At 37.2% G+C, this 16950-nt stretch overlaps 5 protein-coding genes and 1 non-coding gene across 8 annotated transcripts; 4 read left to right on the top strand and 2 right to left on the bottom strand.

Moving 5' to 3' along the window:
* The first annotated feature begins 1716 nt into the window (after positions 1-1716).
* LOC106443066 (protein ANTI-SILENCING 1-like) lies at positions 1717-6377 on the top strand. Its single transcript, XM_048769497.1, has 12 exons — positions 1717-2761; positions 3185-3579; positions 3657-3825; positions 3906-4726; positions 4920-4946; positions 5023-5115; positions 5220-5298; positions 5383-5473; positions 5566-5665; positions 5749-5865; positions 5957-6040; positions 6133-6377. The coding sequence occupies exons 2-11, from the start codon at positions 3208-3210 to the stop codon at positions 6011-6013; spliced, it is 1926 nt and encodes a 641-aa protein (XP_048625454.1). The 5' UTR covers positions 1717-2761; positions 3185-3207; the 3' UTR covers positions 6014-6040; positions 6133-6377.
* A 57-nt stretch (positions 6378-6434) lies between these two features.
* LOC106443067 (polyadenylate-binding protein-interacting protein 5-like) lies at positions 6435-7807 on the top strand. 2 transcript variants are annotated; one of them, XM_048769551.1, is made up of 3 exons: positions 6435-6531; positions 6931-7305; positions 7387-7807. In XM_048769551.1, exons 2-3 carry the CDS (start codon positions 6958-6960, stop codon positions 7549-7551), a joined length of 513 nt encoding a protein of 170 aa, XP_048625508.1. In that variant the 5' UTR covers positions 6435-6531; positions 6931-6957; the 3' UTR covers positions 7552-7807. The 2 variants fall into 2 exon arrangements, with proteins under 2 accessions (XP_048625508.1, XP_013740123.2); XM_013884669.3 differs by lacking the exon at positions 6435-6531 and adding an exon at positions 6537-6736.
* A 384-nt stretch (positions 7808-8191) lies between these two features.
* Positions 8192-9823, top strand: LOC106429989 (putative inactive serine/threonine-protein kinase At5g11400). Of its 2 annotated transcripts, none has more exons than XM_022711178.2 (6): positions 8192-8338; positions 8428-8654; positions 8740-8875; positions 8959-9092; positions 9238-9355; positions 9432-9823. In XM_022711178.2, the coding sequence occupies exons 1-6, from the start codon at positions 8260-8262 to the stop codon at positions 9737-9739; spliced, it is 1002 nt and encodes a 333-aa protein (XP_022566899.2). In that variant the 5' UTR covers positions 8192-8259; the 3' UTR covers positions 9740-9823. The 2 variants fall into 2 exon arrangements, with proteins under 2 accessions (XP_022566899.2, XP_013726219.2); XM_013870765.3 differs by having other exon boundaries at positions 8956-9092.
* Positions 9824-12567: 2744 nt separating this feature from the next.
* Positions 12568-12639, bottom strand: TRNAG-UCC. Its single transcript has one exon. It is a non-coding gene; the product is annotated as a tRNA-Gly (tRNA).
* A 636-nt stretch (positions 12640-13275) lies between these two features.
* LOC106430010 (E3 ubiquitin-protein ligase SP1-like) lies at positions 13276-14963 on the top strand. The gene is made up of 8 exons (XM_048769536.1): positions 13276-13425; positions 13497-13549; positions 13626-13747; positions 13885-13986; positions 14079-14213; positions 14296-14361; positions 14461-14573; positions 14673-14963. Exons 1-8 carry the CDS (start codon positions 13355-13357, stop codon positions 14764-14766), a joined length of 756 nt encoding a protein of 251 aa, XP_048625493.1. The 5' UTR covers positions 13276-13354; the 3' UTR covers positions 14767-14963.
* Positions 14964-15103: 140 nt separating this feature from the next.
* On the bottom strand, positions 15104-16804 carry LOC106429999 (E3 ubiquitin-protein ligase SP1-like). The gene is made up of 8 exons (XM_022717483.2): positions 16651-16804; positions 16512-16564; positions 16322-16434; positions 16149-16244; positions 15920-16063; positions 15753-15824; positions 15567-15673; positions 15104-15420 (listed from the first exon to the last, which is right to left on the bottom strand). Exons 1-8 carry the CDS (start codon positions 16722-16724, stop codon positions 15330-15332), a joined length of 750 nt encoding a protein of 249 aa, XP_022573204.1. The 5' UTR covers positions 16725-16804; the 3' UTR covers positions 15104-15329.
* Positions 16805-16950: the final 146 nt, after the last annotated feature.

The raw sequence follows: 16950 nt of genomic DNA, 5'->3' as shown, positions 1-16950 counted from the left end.
TTCAATTCCATCTCTGCATTTCCTTCGGAACCTTCTCAAGATCGAAAAAGTTTTAGGTTTCTGAGAATTCTATCACATGGAGCTGCGGATCTTCCGGGGAGGTAGATGGAAGTTAGATCAGAGACTACTCAGGCGCGGAGCGATAAGCTTCCGCCTCCGAAGCTTCGCTTACAAGTCTGGTTCGCCGCCGGTGAGCTTTGGCATACCCGGATCTTAACTGGTTTAACCAATCACACTTCCAGATTCTCATCTCCCATGGAACCAGTTCCATTTCCGCCTCCTCTTCCAGATTCTCAGCTGAAACTTGTTAATCAATTTTATATCATGGCAATGTGAAATGTAGTCAGCTAAAACTTGTAAACCAATTTGACCAGCTCTTTCTTCGAGTCAGGCAAACACATAATGTGGGCTAAAACTTTCGAATGTCTTTTATGACAATCATCATTATATTGCTTATGTCAACAGCTGTATTTTTTTAAAACACAAAGTTAAATTAATTTGTAGGTGCTTAACCATATGTATTTGGTTGTTAATCAACTTTATATCATGCCAAACAACTATTGTGGACACAACCATAAGTGTACTTGTAACTTGTCACTATTATGGATAACCGGCTAAAAAATGTGTTATCCATGTATAGGATCACTAATGACAGCTACTGCATGTCTTACACTTATAAATTTGTGAAGATAGTCATCTTTGTTTACGGTTGATAATCTAATCAACGAGTTATCAATTAAATTTGATTAATAGCATGTCCCTTATAGAACTGTTGTTAATGATGAATAATATATCCAGCTAGCATATTGTAGCTGGCCAACTAAAATATTGCCCAAGACATAGCCAACTTAGTACTTGGCCGGCTATATTTCAGTTTACATAGTCAAATAGAAAAGTATCCCATTGCAAAAACTTATTATAATTGAACATAAATTCTATCATCGGAGTTAGCCGAGTATTATTGTAACTATATCCGCCGGTCTGTTTGTTAACCTGAAAATAAAACAATAGAGTGATTATATTGTAACTATATCTGGCTAATATATTCATTATACATTTTCTCCTATTTGTTTAACTTATATCCGGTTAATATTGTACTTATATCCCCTGTTCGAAAACGCGGCCGGAGTGACCGATTCTGCGCCGGAAAATCGCTCGGCGGAGCTCCGCCGCCGTGAGTTTACCATAGTCGGACCAAAACTCGGATCAGGAAAAAAAACATATGTAATATGGCGTTTTCGAGTCCAAAATCAGTAATAACCTCATAGATCTTTCATAGTTTAGTGTTAGTAATAGATAAACTAAGTTAAAATGAAGTAAATCGAAAAAAAATGGTGTTTATGTTGAAAACACAGAAAAACGGCCGCAGAAATTAGGTTAGAGCTTGAGGAAGAAGAAGAAAGCCGAAATTATTTTTTTACCCTTCTTTACAAAAAGGACAAAAACACTTAATAGTACACCCTGCTGGAGTTGAACCCAGGTCCCCATGTCAAATAAAGACTACTTTCACCATCGAGCTACGACAATTTATTGGTATTACTCGGCATGAAAATTGTTTAAAGGCATGTTTAATATATTTTTTATTTAAAAACATTTTTCATGAAAAATTACGCCCCGCGTACTCCCCGATTATATCCCGCTTTTCTGATAACTCGCTAGGCCCACACCGACCGCCCGACTAGCGCCTAACGTAGTCTTGAACAAGGCTTATATCTAACATACTCTTCGGTATCCGGCTAATATGTTCAGTATACAATCCAGCCGCTGCCGGAGATCCATTTCAAGACCCACCCATTGTCCTCGAACATGAGCTTACTCATCGATCCCAGCAGCTCAAGCACCAACAAGCCCTCCCCACCATAACGACTCATCGCTTTCCCCTTCACCATCGGTCGAACACTCAGAACTCCAAGAGGTCGTAAGGAAGGGATTGAGACTGCGCAGTCAAGACGAATCTTAGAACCGGATCTCGTTCTCTAAAGATCCGGACATGCATGACCACCGCCGCAAAACCACCACCTGGACAAACTGGAAACTTCGACAGCAAACAAGCACCACCTCATCAGGCCAGCGAAAGACCCTAAAACTCAAGATGAAGCTCCGGCCATGAACAAGAAAGAAAGAAAATGAAGGGACCCTCACGGAACCAGTACCAATGCTAGAACACCGGCGACCGGAGGGGGCGAGATCTGACCGGAAAAAGGGGCTGCGCTTCTAGAGAGAGGTTAGAGAGAAAAAGGGGAGGGAGGAGAGAAGTAGTAAATATTTTACCAGAAAAATAAAAAATATTTACTATATCTTAACTAATAACCTTATGACCTCACTAATTTCTGCGGGAATATAGTATAGGGTTACTATGGTAATCTACTTTCACTCGAAGAATACGCCAGCCCCCTAGAAAACAATGTTGTGTGTATTTACTTAATTTGTCGATCTTTTATGGGTTTTGACCAAATTAGATGGAGAAGCCCAGGCAAAAACAAGCGGTTTCATCAATTAAATAACATGAACTGAGTGATCCCTATACAGCAGTTCTCTTGAAAACCGCAACAAATCTTCGACAAAATTTAAAATATCAAGAAAAGAGATTTGACGAGAGAGAGGGGAGGAAGTAGCGTAACTGTTGAACGAAGAATCAGGCGTTTTCTCTCTCCCTAATCGAACTCGGGTTGCTCTGGTTTCGAGCATTGGTATATAGGGTTCGATCATCTGTTCGGTGACTAGTGAAACCGTAAACTTTGATTTCTCGAGTGTGAAGAAGGTAAAAGTTCCCATTTTTATTGAATAAACTTTAATGTTCTTGTTTACTAGTTAATCTTTGTTTTTCAAGAACACTAAAAGCTTATTATATCAACCTACATTGCATTAAAAATATCACCTTTGGGTAGTTTTGTTGATATTTTGTTCTTGACTTGCATGCATTCCTGTTCTTGTCATTACTAATGCAATTGTGCTGCTTTTGTGCTTTTTTCTCTTCCAATTTGGCATTTTTTTCCTTGGTTTACATTAGTCTTGAGTCCTGGTTACTTATGGTTTGGTCATGGCACATTAGTCAAGTGTATTGGCATGGTTTTGTTTAATGCACAACGCTAATGACCATTGCTTAGTTTGTTGAGATAGATTAGCTTTTCTACCTATTGTCGAAAACGAAGACACATAGTGCCTACTCTGCTGCTTGTTCCAGGTTCAAAACTGCTTTCTTTGAGGATGGAAGAGGCAGCAGGAGATGAAGGCTTGGAATTCAAGTGGGGTAAAAAGAGAAGAGTCGGTGGGAAAAAGAAAGATGTCCAGTTCTATGAATCTTTCACCTTTGACGGTGATGAGTACTCTCTTTATGACTCTGTCTTAGTTGGCGATGCCAGTGAACAAGACTCTCATGAACTCTTTGTTGCCAAGATCATTAAAATTTGGGAACACACTAATAAGCGTGCTAAAAACCCAAGGCAAGTCAAGCTTCTCTGGTTCTTTAGACCTTCTGAGATTTCGCCGCATTTACTTGAAGGAGTCCAAGATGTGCTTGCAAATGAGCTGTTTTTGGCGTCTGGTGAAGGTCCTGGCCTCGCTAATGTCAACCCACTGGTAACTCATTCTCCTTATGTAATCGATGGTTGACCTCTGCACCACTTTTTTTTACTGATAAACTTTGTTCTCATTAGGAAGCAATCTGTGGAAAATGCTCTGTTGTATGCATTTCAAAGGACAAAAGGAATCCACAACCCACAGATGAAGAAATCAAGTCTGCAGACTTTGTGTTTCGCCGAGCATTTGATGTTGGAAGCTCTAGAGTGGTGGATACTATAGATGATAAAATTGCTGGAGTTGACGGTACATTTCTTTAGCTTTCATGTTTCTCCTATGTGATATATAGCTATATATCTTAATTATTTTGTTTACATCATATGCAGTTACATTTCTCTTCAACAGAGCTGGTAGTAAGCAAGAAGCAACTAATGTACAGAAAATTCAAGAAGACATGAATGGGAGTCTAGATAGTTTGAAACTAAACAGTCTTCCAGCTTGTGTTTCAGTTCCGGAAACTGAAGACAACTCTATTGAATCTTCTGACTGTAGAGAAAGAAGTTATGGTGGCGAAGAAGGGAAAGAAAAAGGTCTCAGTAAACTTGCAGAAGAAAGGTCTGTCAAGGATTCTAGTGTGCAGGAAAGCTCAGCCCACGGTAAAGAACATGACGCTTGTGAAGCTTCTGGCTTTAGAGGAAATGATTGTGATGGCAGCAAGGCTCAAGGAAGTGAAGTTAAGAAACAATTTACCAAAGAAAAGTCTCTTCCTGCAGAAGCAAGATCTAGTGACACTTGTGATGCTTCTGGCTCCAGGGTAAAACATTCCGATTCCGAGAAACCTCAAGCAAATGACGTTAAAAAACCATTGACTAAACAAAAATCTGTGTCCGGTGGAGAAAGATACAGTAAAGAGTCAAACGGATTGGATGACAGGCCTCAAAAGAAACAGAAACTAGATGGTTGTGATACAGATGCGTTTAAGAGACCTAGAGACAAAGTGACCGGAGATGAAGTCCCTCCTGAGAAGCCCAGTTTGGTCAAGAAGCACCGAGATCTTGGTGTGTCAGTTTCTGAAAGAAGAGACGCAAAAACTGCAAAGAAACCCAGCTTTGATGGTAAGCTATTACAACGCGCTGAGGACGAGACGTTGGGAGATGATTATGAAAGAGGTTATCAAGTAATTGAAGTGAAACAAAAGCCGGATGCTGTAAGTTTTATATTTATATTACATTGGTTTAGAACCTGGCAGTTTTGTTTTACAGTCCTTCACTTTGTATGTTGTAGGGTTCTAGTAATGTTCTGTCATTTTCTCATTATGTTTACTTGTTACCACAGTGCTTGTAACTTGTAAGCATGGTGGTTAATCTAATAGATTTTTGTTTCATTTTTATTGATTTCAGGTAAACAGCAAATGGTTTCGACCTCTTGTAAGTATTTTTTCCTATATTTTTCTTGAGGGTTTCTAATTTTTTGATGGTTTCTGACTTTTAAGATTTTGGCCAGCCTTGGGAAGAAAGTATGAGGGAAGCAGAGAAGGAAGAGAGAGTGGTTCTCCTTCAAAACCTGGATCCTACTTACACATCTGATGAAGTGCAGGTACTTTATAGCTGATTAAACAATATAAACTCATGTAGTTATACCTCATAGAACCTCCCTTCTCTCTATTTATATGTTATATAAGATGTGAATTATATTTTCAGGATATAGTCTATTCTGCTTTGAGTGAGCAATCTACAGCGAGGATGATAGAGCGTACATCAGTCACTATTTCTCATACTGGTAAGCTACAAAATTTATGGTTCTCAGTTACTAGAAATAGAATGAGGAGACTTACGGTGGCATCTCACATCGATTGATGTACAGGTGAAGCTTTGGTCATATTCAATTCAAGACAAGCTGCGGAAAGAGCGATTAGAAGACTAGATAAGGGATGCTTGTTGCTATCAAGTGGGAGGTAAACCGCTTATGACATATCCATGTCAAATGTTCATGTGCTATATGGTGTGTATGCATGTGTGCGTTATGATCTTCTTCTCTGTTTAACAGGCCCCTTGTTGCTGTCTTTGCTAAGATAAATCCTCCAGGGAAGCTGTCATCATTCTACGGTCATACCAAACTACAGAAAACTCAAATGCGACGAGAGACGGTATTGTGTTACACTGACCTATCACACACAAGTCCTTTAACAAGTCTCATGTATTGTTCACTGGTCTTCAAATCTGTTTCCAGAGAGATCGAGTGTCTACATCGCGTGGCTCTCAGCCGAACACCCTTGAGTATGTAATGGCAATGGAATGGTACTTGCACCGAGCTAGATCTGACCATGCGTTTCAAACTGTTATTAAGGTACTAGATTTGACAGAGTATTGCAGTGTGTGTTTGTGTGTATTCTTCTAACTCCTTTAAAAATTAAATGAATCTTTAAAAACCTTTGTAGCGGCAATTGGAGGTGAAAAAATCGCTGCGGATTAACTTCAAGGCTAAACTTCCTTAGCTTCAGAATCATCTGGTGTTTTCTTGTGTAAGTTATTATTAGCTCTTGAGACTCTTAGATGATGAACATGTCTTATCATCTTCTAGAAGAGCTAAGTTATCTGTTTTCTTTTCAAACAGAAACATGTACATCTCTCCTACGACGGTGACTGAAGCATTTTGCTATTGTAGGAAGCATGCCAGGCCATCAAAGCCAGTGGACAGAGAAGAGCCATGGCTATGGCGTTTTTGACTTTACTTGTCCTTTCCACTCTTTGTTTTTTGATGCTAGTATGGATATCAATTGCTATTATTACTTAACCAAACTGTAAACCGAATTAATGAATCTAATTTCCGGTTTGGTATACAAGTAATTGTCCCCCGTCCTCGTAATAATTAATTCTTGGTTAGTCGCATAAAACGGATATACAATCCATCAATCATTACACTAGTGGCATTTGTCTCTTTCCATTGACACGTTTAGAGTCTCTCTCTCTCTCTCTTTGGTCGAGCGATCTTCAACGCTAGTTTATTTCTCTGGTAAGCTCATTTTCTCTCCTGATGTTTCGTTTGTCCTTGTCCTTTTTACGTCCATCGTTGACGAGGTCAAGACCATCCTTTCCCCATATAATCACTCTTCTTCTCATCATTTTTTTTCTTGTGTGGAGACTCTTCTCTTGATTTCTCAATTAGGTTTTCCTCCATCATCGATTTGTTCATGCAGTAACGCAACCAGATTCTAAACGTAACGTCTCTAGAGCATTTATTATTGTCATATGTTCTGTTTTCCTCAGTTATGTATCATGTTATAGAAACGTTTGTGTTATCATACCTTAGGGTTTGTCTTTTCCGTGTTATACAAGTTATTATTGCTATCTTCTTTGTATTTTGTCTTTTATGTTTTTTGTAAATAATGGTTATGAATTCAATTTTTGGCAGTAACTTTCTTACCAAGACAGAGGAGAAATGAAGCCAGGAGGAGGAGCATTTGCATTGAATCCGAACGCAGCATCATATGTACCACTCTCCAACAGAGTGGACCATGCTGATGTGGAAGGCTTCGTGTTTGCCAACCCCACCACACAAGAGATAAGTTTCGCAGGCGTCCAAGTGTCCATGCCGCCTGAGAAATCATCTGAGATGGCGTACAAGCAGATAAGGGACGATGATCTGGATTTGGAGATGGATATAGACATGGATATTGAGTACCTTCTGGTCACATTCTCCGGTCTCTCACAAGAGTCTATCACCGATGTGTACCTAGCGAATAGCGGTGACCTTGAAGCAACCATTGAGATGCTGACTCAGCTTGAGGTAAGTTCATCAGCCAATCTCTCTTCAATCATTCACATAAAACATCATAGTTGACTCATGTAATGATCTCTCTTCCTGTAGATATACAGCGATGAAACTCAAGAAAGCCTCCCAGAGACGCTGGACATTGGGGATCACTTTGAATCAGGCCCTTCAACCTCAAAAGCAGCAGCACATAAGAAGGCAGCTACTGAAGTCGTTGCTTCATCTGCACCAGTTATCCCCAATGCAACTGTATCTGCCTGATCTGATGAATCCTTTGCTGTGAAGTTTCTTTATTTTATTTATCTTTGCACACCCATAATAAGTACAGTAATGAGGGTGTTGTATCAATGAAGTTTGATGGTAATCTTAGGGGAAATGATGGACAAAAATGTATAGTTTTTGGAAATGCAAATCTGAGTGGTGATGTGTTGTTTGACAGATTAGTCTGGTCTTTTAACCCCTTTTATTTGCAACTCCATTTTTAATGAATGATATTGATATGTTTGTTTTTTGGTATATTGCCATTTTATTTGTTACTGGCAACAACAACAACAAAAGTATTGGGGTCTGAGTTAAGGGATATGTAATTGTCTTTTAAAAGTTGGTAAAAATATATTTTCTGAAAATTGGAGAATCCTTATTTTCTTGGAAAATAGCAGTATGCAACTAAATGGAATTATGATTATGTCCATATTTTATTATAAAATCATTAATAAATAGTTGAATGAATGCATGAGTACCTGATTTTTGTAAGTTATTGTTGACTTATTGATTTTCTTTGGGGTCTCTCGTTTTGGCATTTTATGAGAGATATTTTCAAAGGGTTGAATTCTGAAGCAGTATCCAACCTTTTCTGAAGCTACATTCACACTTGGAATCAATTTCAACCTCTTAAAAAACCAAAATGAATATATATACAGATCTTGAAACAAAAAAAAAAAATCTACAGATTTATTATCTCCATCTACAATGGGAAACTGTCTAAAACCTTCCAAAGAACAGGCTCCTCCAACTTCTCCCAAGCCTCTTAACATCCCTCCAATTCCAGGTACATCTCCTTTTCTAAATGCACTTCACCTTTGCTTACATACAATATCTAAATACATAATTCAAGTCTATATTTGTATGTGAAAATAGAGCTGGAAAACGAGAATCTGAGAGTCTTCAGCTCCAAGGAAGTGAAGAAACTAACAAAGAAATTCGGACATAATAGGCTTGTAGTTGACAATAATGGTTTTGGTCGATTATTCTACCAGGGATACGTTAATGAGACCACATTTTCTCCATCTAAAAACGGAACAGGACTCGCTGTTTCTGTCATGCACTGTGTTCTACATAGTTCCGAGGAACTAGAAGAGTGGAAGGTAACCAATATATGTCCATATTTATGCAATTTTATTTACACTTGTACGTATGTATCTGGTGGTCACAAAAATTATTGAGTTGCAGGCAGAAATTAGGTGCCTAGGAAAGATTTCTCATCCAAGCTTGGTCAAACTATTAGGCTATTGCTGTGAAGTTAAGGAATCACTCTTGGTTCTTGAATGCTTCCACAAAGGAAGTCTTGAAGCTCACATTTTTGGAAGTTAAGATCTCTTTTAATTAATGGCTCCATTAAAAATGGGTGTAGTTTCTTAGTATACAGTTTCATGACTCTCTCAACAGAAGAAGAAGAAACATTGGCTTGGGAAATACGGCTTAAGATAGCCATTGAAACAGCTCAATGTCTTGCATTTCTCCACTCCGTTAATAACAGAGCGTTATCTCGAGAATTCGGAATGCATGACATTTTCCTTGACGAGGTAATGATTCTATGTTACGATCACAACAACTAAAACAATGCCTCACTAGTGACTTTATGTAATGACTTTATTCCACTCTTGTACCTCTTTTCTTTTATGTGACCTTAACTAAAAAAATTTAACAACCAAGTTTGAATTTCATCAGCACTACAATGCGAAACTGTTTTATCTTGGATCAAACGAGCTACGTTTGTTTGAAGATAGTATCTCGACCGCATTCATTGGAAGAACTGATTACACACCTCCTGAATATGTAATCTCAGGTACACTTTTTCTTTTGTGCTTAACTTTTAATCTTTTGATGGTTCGATGTTAAAGACACTTATGTTTATGTTTAAGGTCATTTGGGCATGAAGAGCGATGTCTATACATTTGGTGTGATCTTGATTGAGCTTTTAACTGGTTTAAAAGCTTTCCGTAGAGGAGTGAGAGACATAAAAAGTGCAATCTCGGTTAAACCTTTCTTGTCCGATAAGAATAAAATCCTGAGTATAATCGATCCAAGAATTGGAAACGACTATCCTGTCAATGCAGTGATACAAATGGGAAAACTCATCAAAAGATGTATCAAGTTGGACACGAAGAAGCGACCAACGATGCAACAAGTTTTGGATGGTTTAAATGATATCGCAGATATTAAGGACTAATGTGTAGAGTTGACACTGAAAATGTTCGAAGTTATTTGCAATAATCATTTTCAACTTCATCAATACATAATTCTCGCTTAACAAGTTAGACATCTGCAAGATGTAATGGAAGATTAGCCCACACATAAGAACTGAAATATATAATCTGACATTGTATATTATGACAAAGAGAGAAAAACAAAACTGGAGCCTACGAGACTCTGAAAAGGTTAAAGACTCTTAGATGTTTTGCTGCGATATAAAATAAGCCATGTAAGACATTAATATGACCAAGATTGCAACGAGAGGTCGCTTGAACCCAAGAGCTCCAACATCTAATCTCCTTACACTTCCAATATCAATAAACACAAATGAGTTATGAAATATGTTCCCACTAGGTGTTGTTTATTTATCCGGCTAGAAAACAACATGATTTATCTTAATAAATGGGAATGGTGTTTTTAATTATTTCCCTATAATATTTCGAGTTTCGATTTTGCTTCATTTCTCATTCGCTTTCTGTTCCAACCTAAGAGGCCACTATACATTTCTTTTCATTTTTGAGGCTTCTTCACAGGTTAGGGTTTCGATTTACGAATATTCTTGTTTTAGTGTTATAGGTTAATGTTGTTTATTATATTCTCTAATGTTGAGTTTCAACTGGCAGGAGGAGCGCTCCAAAGAAACGGTCAGTTGTGCTTTGGTTTTATGTTTGTTCATCTTCATTGCGTTCATGGTCTGAAATTATGTCTTTTTATCTTGCAATGAATTTCATACATATGTACAAACCTTGTTCAAGATGGTTCAATATATAATTTTGGATCTTTTTATGAAAGAATGCTTTCTTTTTTGATGTGCCTAGATCTCTTGGAAAAATGTTACATTGAGAAAGGATTGTTTGTTTCTACCATGCTGAAGTGCTTGATTTCTGCTGATTTTTTTTTTTTTGCAGTTTCATGGGTTTTAAGAAAAGAACGGACATCATCAAATCACTGAAATTGTTATGATAAGATGTACTTCCATTTTTGTTAGAAAGTGGTCATTTGATAAAGAAATCGTTGAATTATCTCCTACAACAAAAGGAGACATCTTGGTATTTGGTAAGAGTTACACTAATACATTCATTTACTATTTCTTTCCACAACTTCTTCTCTCCTTAGTTTGTTATCTCTTTCACACAATAGGAAGACAACACAGGCCACTGCGTGAATGTGGTGGGAGCTGAATCTGCTGTTGTATTTAGGGATATCCTCAATAAATATCCACTTAATATCACATCAAGTGAAATCCTCAAGAAGCTTGTTAAGCCCGAAGGCTTTAAGGTTCGTTATTTTTTTTTTTTTTCTATTTGTCCCCTATAGTACATATTTTCTTGGATTGAAACAATATGATGTTTTTTCTTGACTCTTAGGTGCTTAAATATTGTTGCCATGAAATTGCTCTTAATATTGGTGCATCATTGACTTTTGTTGGTGAGGTAAGGGAAGTCCATGTTCCTTTCGTTTTGTTTTTTTCTGGAGATGTTGATCATGTAAGAGAGGCATTTTATTGGCTTTGGAAGGTACATGTGATTTTGTTCCTCTTTGTGTTGTAGGCTGTTAGAGACAAAGCTGGGAATATCATGATTCAAAGACCCAAAGATCTGTCATTTCTAGTCTTCGTTGGAGAGGACTCCTTTAATAAAATGGTTAGCGACAGGGAGTCAAATGCAAAGTAAGGAAAAACTCACGTTTGTGTTATATATTATTTGTGAGTTGATGAATTATTATTTTTTGTTGAAATAGTATCAGTCTTATCTTGTAAGACGTATATTTTCTTCTCCAAGGTTTGTGGAACTATTGTTGTGGCTATGGCCGTCATATATGGTGTGCATTTTGTAAAAAAGTTTTTGCTACCATTCGAATGAGAGAAGAATAAGGACTTGCGTAAGAGATCAGAGAAGACTATTTCAGAGGGTGAAGCAGCCCAATCAATGAAGAAGAAGAAGAATGTTCAACTTCATTTTGTGCTCTTCAACCTCTAACTCGTCTTGAAGCTTCTTTTTGCTTGTGTTTTGTATTTAGACTCTGCTTCCTCAGCCTTTGCTTCAGTCTTGGCCCCTCTGATTCTTTCAAACTCTCTTTTAAGCCTTTTGTCCTGCGATGAAGAACACAATTTCATCTCTAGTTACTACTCAATATTTCTTGACTCGCTTAGTTTCATCTCAAGCTCCATCTCCTTGGCCAAAGATTTTGAAGCATCCTCAAAATGTTCATTTGCTGATCAGCAGGCTGCATTTTGATCTTAGTGAACTCACCATTGTTTTGAGATTCTGCAGCCCTAAAAAAACAATTTGCATCAAAATCTGTAAAACCTTCTTTGCTAATATGAATATGAGAATCATAACAACAATGCTAAGTTAGATTTGATCACTTACAGCTTCCAAGACTCATCAAAACCAGAAGATAATGTGTGGAAGTTAGAAGACTGATTTTTCATTTCCACCCTTGGTCTATTAACTGGTGCATAGATTGTTCAGGATCATGTAACTTTCCTTCCAAACCCGAGATAGCTTCCACTCCAGCATGTTAAAACAGAGATCCTAATCATGACACTGAGCATTTTGAATTTCGTTCTGAAGAAAGCCAAGTAGTGATTCAACTTCTTTCACCTCTGAGCTGAGAATCGAAAACAAGAGATCAAACTCCAAGGCCTTCTCAGACAAATCATTATTGGAAGGGTCTTCTTTTTCATCTTCTTCTTTCTCAGAAAGAAATGACTCATCTCACATTCATTTTCCTTGGAGTTGAGTTGCATAGTAGGAAGATTCACAAACTTCTCAGAGACAAAAGCAAAACCCAATTAAAAAATGCGTCTGCCGGGAGTTGAACCCGGGTCTATTGCTTGGAAGGCAATTATCCTAACCGTTGGACTACAGACGCATGCGTCCTTGTCATTTAAATTATATTCTTTAATTTGGATACAAGTCCGTCTGATAATAAAACCCTCTGCCTCTGTAATTTGTCAGAGTTGTCTCCTTCAATATGGTAGTGAAGAGCCTCGAATGTCTTCTGCATTTCCACGCCTGATCACAATAATCCCATTGTCAATGAAAAATTCAGCATCCATTGGGGGATGTGACGAAGCAGCTGAGGAACCTCATATAGTGGAAGAAACAAGCATCTAAACGATGACATTGCTCAAACAAGATGATGTTTCTGTAGAGAGCTTCTGTGATGTCGCTGATCTTGATTCTGGGAATAGTGAGACCTCAATAAGAAGTTCTACTAGGAAGCTTGCATCAACTATGTGCAAAGATGAGAGAGTTTCTTGCACTACTGGATACAGATAAAGAACTACAGGCAGGAATTAAAAATGCAAACGCCAAATCGTGACTGCCTCTCACAAATACTCTTTTAACATGTGGTACCTAACGTTTGACCACAATTGTTGGAGGAAGTTCCTTCATTGGCAACTACGCTCCGTTTTTTATTTATTCATTGAAAATTCTACATGGGCTGGATAAACAAAAGCCCACTGGAATGTTACACTTTTAACCGTCGTCTCTCTCCTAGCCGCGAAACCCTAAACCCTACTCCAAGCAACGGTTCTGTACGCATTCGAGTTTGATCTGTTCGCTTACCGTCTTCGAGGAAGATGATTGAATATGCTGTCTTATCCATTGGCGTTGGCATCCTAATAGAGGTTTACAACAGAAGCGATAAGATGTTAGTCGAATCAATTTCTGTTTAAAAAATAAACTATTTCTTTTGATCCGATATTTAATTCCTTGGCACAGGAAAGCTCAGTATCTATCCAGAATTACCCAAATAAACGAGCTCAAAGAATTGGGTAAGGTTTTACAGTTGATGTATTATTATTGTTGGTGTGTACAATAAGTTTCTGATGGATTTATCGAAATTTTCAGGGGATCTTCTAGAAAATGAGCCATTATGCAACCCTGTTGTTGTGATATTTGGAACAGTTGGATCAAACTCAGCCGTAGAAACCACCCGTAGTGGCGCTTTGTGTGTTTTTTCTGAGGAAACGGTAAGAGATTCTCCATGTTTTCCTTAATCCATCTGTTTGTTTCGAGTAATAATAATAGTAATAATAATGCTAGCGTGGTTTCTCTTGGTACGTAGGAGATTAAATGTGTTTTTTTTTTTTTTTTGGTGTTGCTTCAGGCCACAGTTTGTTATAAGCGGGAGAAGAATTGTAATACTGATTCAGGCAGAGAGGAATATAAAAACGTTATGCTGTACCGTAAGGATGTTCCTTGGTATTTGGTAAGATCTTATCACAATTCTTCTCAATGCCACAAAGACTTAGCCACAGAGAAAGTAATTTTAGCTTCTATTTTTTTTTGTGTTCGCATTAGGATGACGGTACCGGTCGGGTTTATGTAACGGGAGCACAATTTGCCAAAGGATTTTATGATACCCTAAGAAGATATATCTTCACTGAACCGGTGATGGAACACTTTGAAAGGTTTTTTCCTTTCAAGGACGTCCAGGTACTTACTTACGTCCAGGTCAATAAATATATATTTTATTTTTCAGTTTTTTCCTAACAGTGTTGTTGTCTTGTTTCTTTAGTTTGTCCCAAACAACTGTTGTGAGCATGTCCTTGAGATTGGTAAGCCTTTGAGGATTATTGGTAAGGTAAGTCAAAACCCTGTTATTTGTTTGTTTCACTTTCATGATTTCACTTAGGAGTTAGTTGAATATGATAATTTGCAATTTATGTTGTCTACTCTATAGGCTGAGAGAGACAAAAATGGGGCTCCCACCATCGGACGTGTCTATCAGGTCTTTAATGGACGTAGTATAAACAAAGTTGATGAATTGGCTTCTGATTTGAAATCAATTTCAGAGTAAGAAACATTTGATGTTACTTCAATTTGTGAGATTAGATAACCTCGTATTTGTTTCCGCTTGATAGAATACTTTTTTTTTTGGTTTTATTTTTGCAGGTGTTGTGATATGTTGAGCTTGTTGTTAACAGGTATCGGTGTGTCTATTTTAGCTGTGAGCTTTCTGCATAATCATCTAGAGTTCTCCAAGTGAAAAAAAAAGACTGCGACGACTAAGCTTATAACACTTGTTGCTTTTTTTTAGCAAAAAAAAAAAAAAAAACACTTGTTGCTTTCGGGATGGTTTGGTGTGTGTCTGGTTATCACTGATATATTTTATGTTAATTATAGTTATGGGTTTTACAAATCTTGTTGACAATTTTTAGGCTGGTATATATATATTTTCTTTTTCAAAATTCTCTGCTTCTCCAGGAACTTAAAAGCAATGAATAAATATCAAAGATTTGAGAGTCATTTTATGTATAAATATTCCAAACTACATTACAAATGTCAGTTTTGTCAAGAAAAAGAAGTGCACCGCAAAGTACAGATTATAAAACATAACCACCACCCCCACAAGCATATAAGATTAAGATCAATATACACACATGTTCGCTTACATTTATCATATCCAACAGGACCAACACAATCACGTTCTTTATTTAAATCTGATTGATAAACATATAAAGTCAGCGACTAATAGATTATGAAATCTTAACACAAAAACAAAAACAAAAGGCAGTAATATAAAGCTTGTTCATTGCGATCTTTTACCAGTCAGATGTCATCTGCATCAGTTTGCAACATGTTCAGAGCGACCAAAACCGCACTCAGAGCTATTAAGTATAAGGATAAATTCCCACCAGTCCTGCAAAATGTGACAACAGAGAAACATTTAGAGAAAACAAATACACACACACACATTTATATATATATATATATATATATATATATATATAATCTTCCGTTTCTTTTATTCAGTAATAATTTTAGATAAATATGTAAATATCTTACTCTAATCCTGATTCAAGATAATTAACAAAATCGTCAAGTTCGATATGTCCATTGAAGAACCGATATGCGTCTGCTATCGTGGGAGCTCCATCTTTGTCTCTCATAGCCTAGAGTGGATGTAGTAGTAAATTTCACATTCAACTATATATAGCAAAAATGAAACCATGAAATGAAGACTAAACTTACCGTACCAACAACGGTCAAATCCGTGCCAATCTCAAGAACTTTCTGACGCTTCCAACAATCAGCATCAGTAACCTAAAAATAAAAAAAAATAAAAAAAAAATGTTATTTCTAGCCTAGGCGAATTAGAGAAATAAAATAAAAAAGACAAAGAAGAATTAGTAACTAACCATGATCAGTTTTTCTTTTCCATCAGAAGCAAAGGTTTTTAAGTATGTAATCACTGGTTCCTTAGACAAGTATTTTTTTAATGTATCATAAAACCCTTCCGCAAGTTGGTAATTACATACATACACTCGAGCAGTACCATCATCCTATCATGGCGAAAACAGAAGCAACTAATTACTTAAAAGGATATATATATATCACGTTTGTGGATTTGGGGGGAAAAATATTTACCAAATACCAAGGAACTTCCTTACGGCTAAGGAAATTGGTTTTAGATTCCGGTATTACTGAACCAAAGGCATTCATCTTCTCAATATCAAGTGAAGCCTGAAAGCGAACCAACAACATAACTCAGTCAATGTCTCTCTTGGATGGACATTGACCCAAAAAAAAAACATCTTTACCGTTTCCTCGATGAAAACTCCCAGACAGCTGTTATCCACAGTCGAGGTTGATCCAACTGTTCCACGCACCACAACAATGGGTTTTTTTATCTCCTTATTTTCAAGACATTCCCCTGAAAATTTGTGGAATTGCATCAATTTTAACGAACCATTAGAAGAAGAAAAAAAAGACATAACTTTAGAACATTACCCAATCCTTTCAGGTCATTCACCGGTATAGCTTCACGTAGAAGCTGACAAGTCCTGAGTAGAGATCAATAATAGTGTGTAAATTACTTTTCAACAAGAGCAGAGTAGAGCAAAGGAATCTGCTTTAGGAACTGACTAACATCTTGTTACTGCCGCTTGAAAATCTGATTAGGATGCCAAGGCCGCAACATACAGCAGCAGCTACAAGATACATCACCTGTCGTAAGAAAAAAAAAAGAAAAAGATATGGACTTTTTATGTTTTTTTTTGTTTTTTTTTTAATGTTGAACCGAACGAACGAACGAACAAATCAAGCAGAAGACTCAAATACGTACGTAAATCGACTCAGATAAATTCGTTTTTCTTTTAGGGTTCCGCTGAAATATGAATGATCGAATCCGCCGAGTTAGGATAATAGTAAATCTTTTTTTTTTTTGACA

Source organism: Brassica napus, chromosome A3 (assembly GCF_020379485.1).
Source record: "Brassica napus cultivar Da-Ae chromosome A3, Da-Ae, whole genome shotgun sequence".
Lineage (NCBI taxonomy): Eukaryota > Viridiplantae > Streptophyta > Magnoliopsida > Brassicales > Brassicaceae > Brassica > Brassica napus.
Note: the sequence above shows the minus strand (reverse complement) of the source record. Positions and strands in the feature narration are given on the sequence as shown.

Coding starts and splice junctions, on each gene's coding strand:
- LOC106443066 (XM_048769497.1), top strand. CDS start 3,208: ATGGAAGAGGCAGCAGGAGATGAAGGCTTGGAATTCAAGTGGGGTAAA. Junction 4,727..4,919: donor TGAAACAAAAGCCGGATGCT/GTAAGTTTTATA, acceptor TATTGATTTCAG/GTAAACAGCAAATGGTTTCG. Junction 5,866..5,956: donor CGTTTCAAACTGTTATTAAG/GTACTAGATTTG, acceptor AAACCTTTGTAG/CGGCAATTGGAGGTGAAAAA.
- LOC106443067 (XM_048769551.1), top strand. CDS start 6,958: ATGAAGCCAGGAGGAGGAGCATTTGCATTGAATCCGAACGCAGCATCA. Junction 7,306..7,386: donor AGATGCTGACTCAGCTTGAG/GTAAGTTCATCA, acceptor CTCTTCCTGTAG/ATATACAGCGATGAAACTCA.
- LOC106429989 (XM_013870765.3), top strand. CDS start 8,260: ATGGGAAACTGTCTAAAACCTTCCAAAGAACAGGCTCCTCCAACTTCT. Junction 8,339..8,427: donor TAACATCCCTCCAATTCCAG/GTACATCTCCTT, acceptor ATGTGAAAATAG/AGCTGGAAAACGAGAATCTG. Junction 8,655..8,739: donor AGGAACTAGAAGAGTGGAAG/GTAACCAATATA, acceptor ATTGAGTTGCAG/GCAGAAATTAGGTGCCTAGG.
- LOC106430010 (XM_048769536.1), top strand. CDS start 13,355: ATGATTGAATATGCTGTCTTATCCATTGGCGTTGGCATCCTAATAGAG. Junction 13,987..14,078: donor AGGATGTTCCTTGGTATTTG/GTAAGATCTTAT, acceptor TGTTCGCATTAG/GATGACGGTACCGGTCGGGT. Junction 14,574..14,672: donor GATTTGAAATCAATTTCAGA/GTAAGAAACATT, acceptor TTATTTTTGCAG/GTGTTGTGATATGTTGAGCT.
- LOC106429999 (XM_022717483.2), bottom strand. CDS start 16,724: ATGTATCTTGTAGCTGCTGCTGTATGTTGCGGCCTTGGCATCCTAATC. Junction 16,245..16,321: donor GAGTTTTCATCGAGGAAACG/GTAAAGATGTTT, acceptor GTTCGCTTTCAG/GCTTCACTTGATATTGAGAA. Junction 16,064..16,148: donor AGGAAGTTCCTTGGTATTTG/GTAAATATTTTT, acceptor TCGCCATGATAG/GATGATGGTACTGCTCGAGT.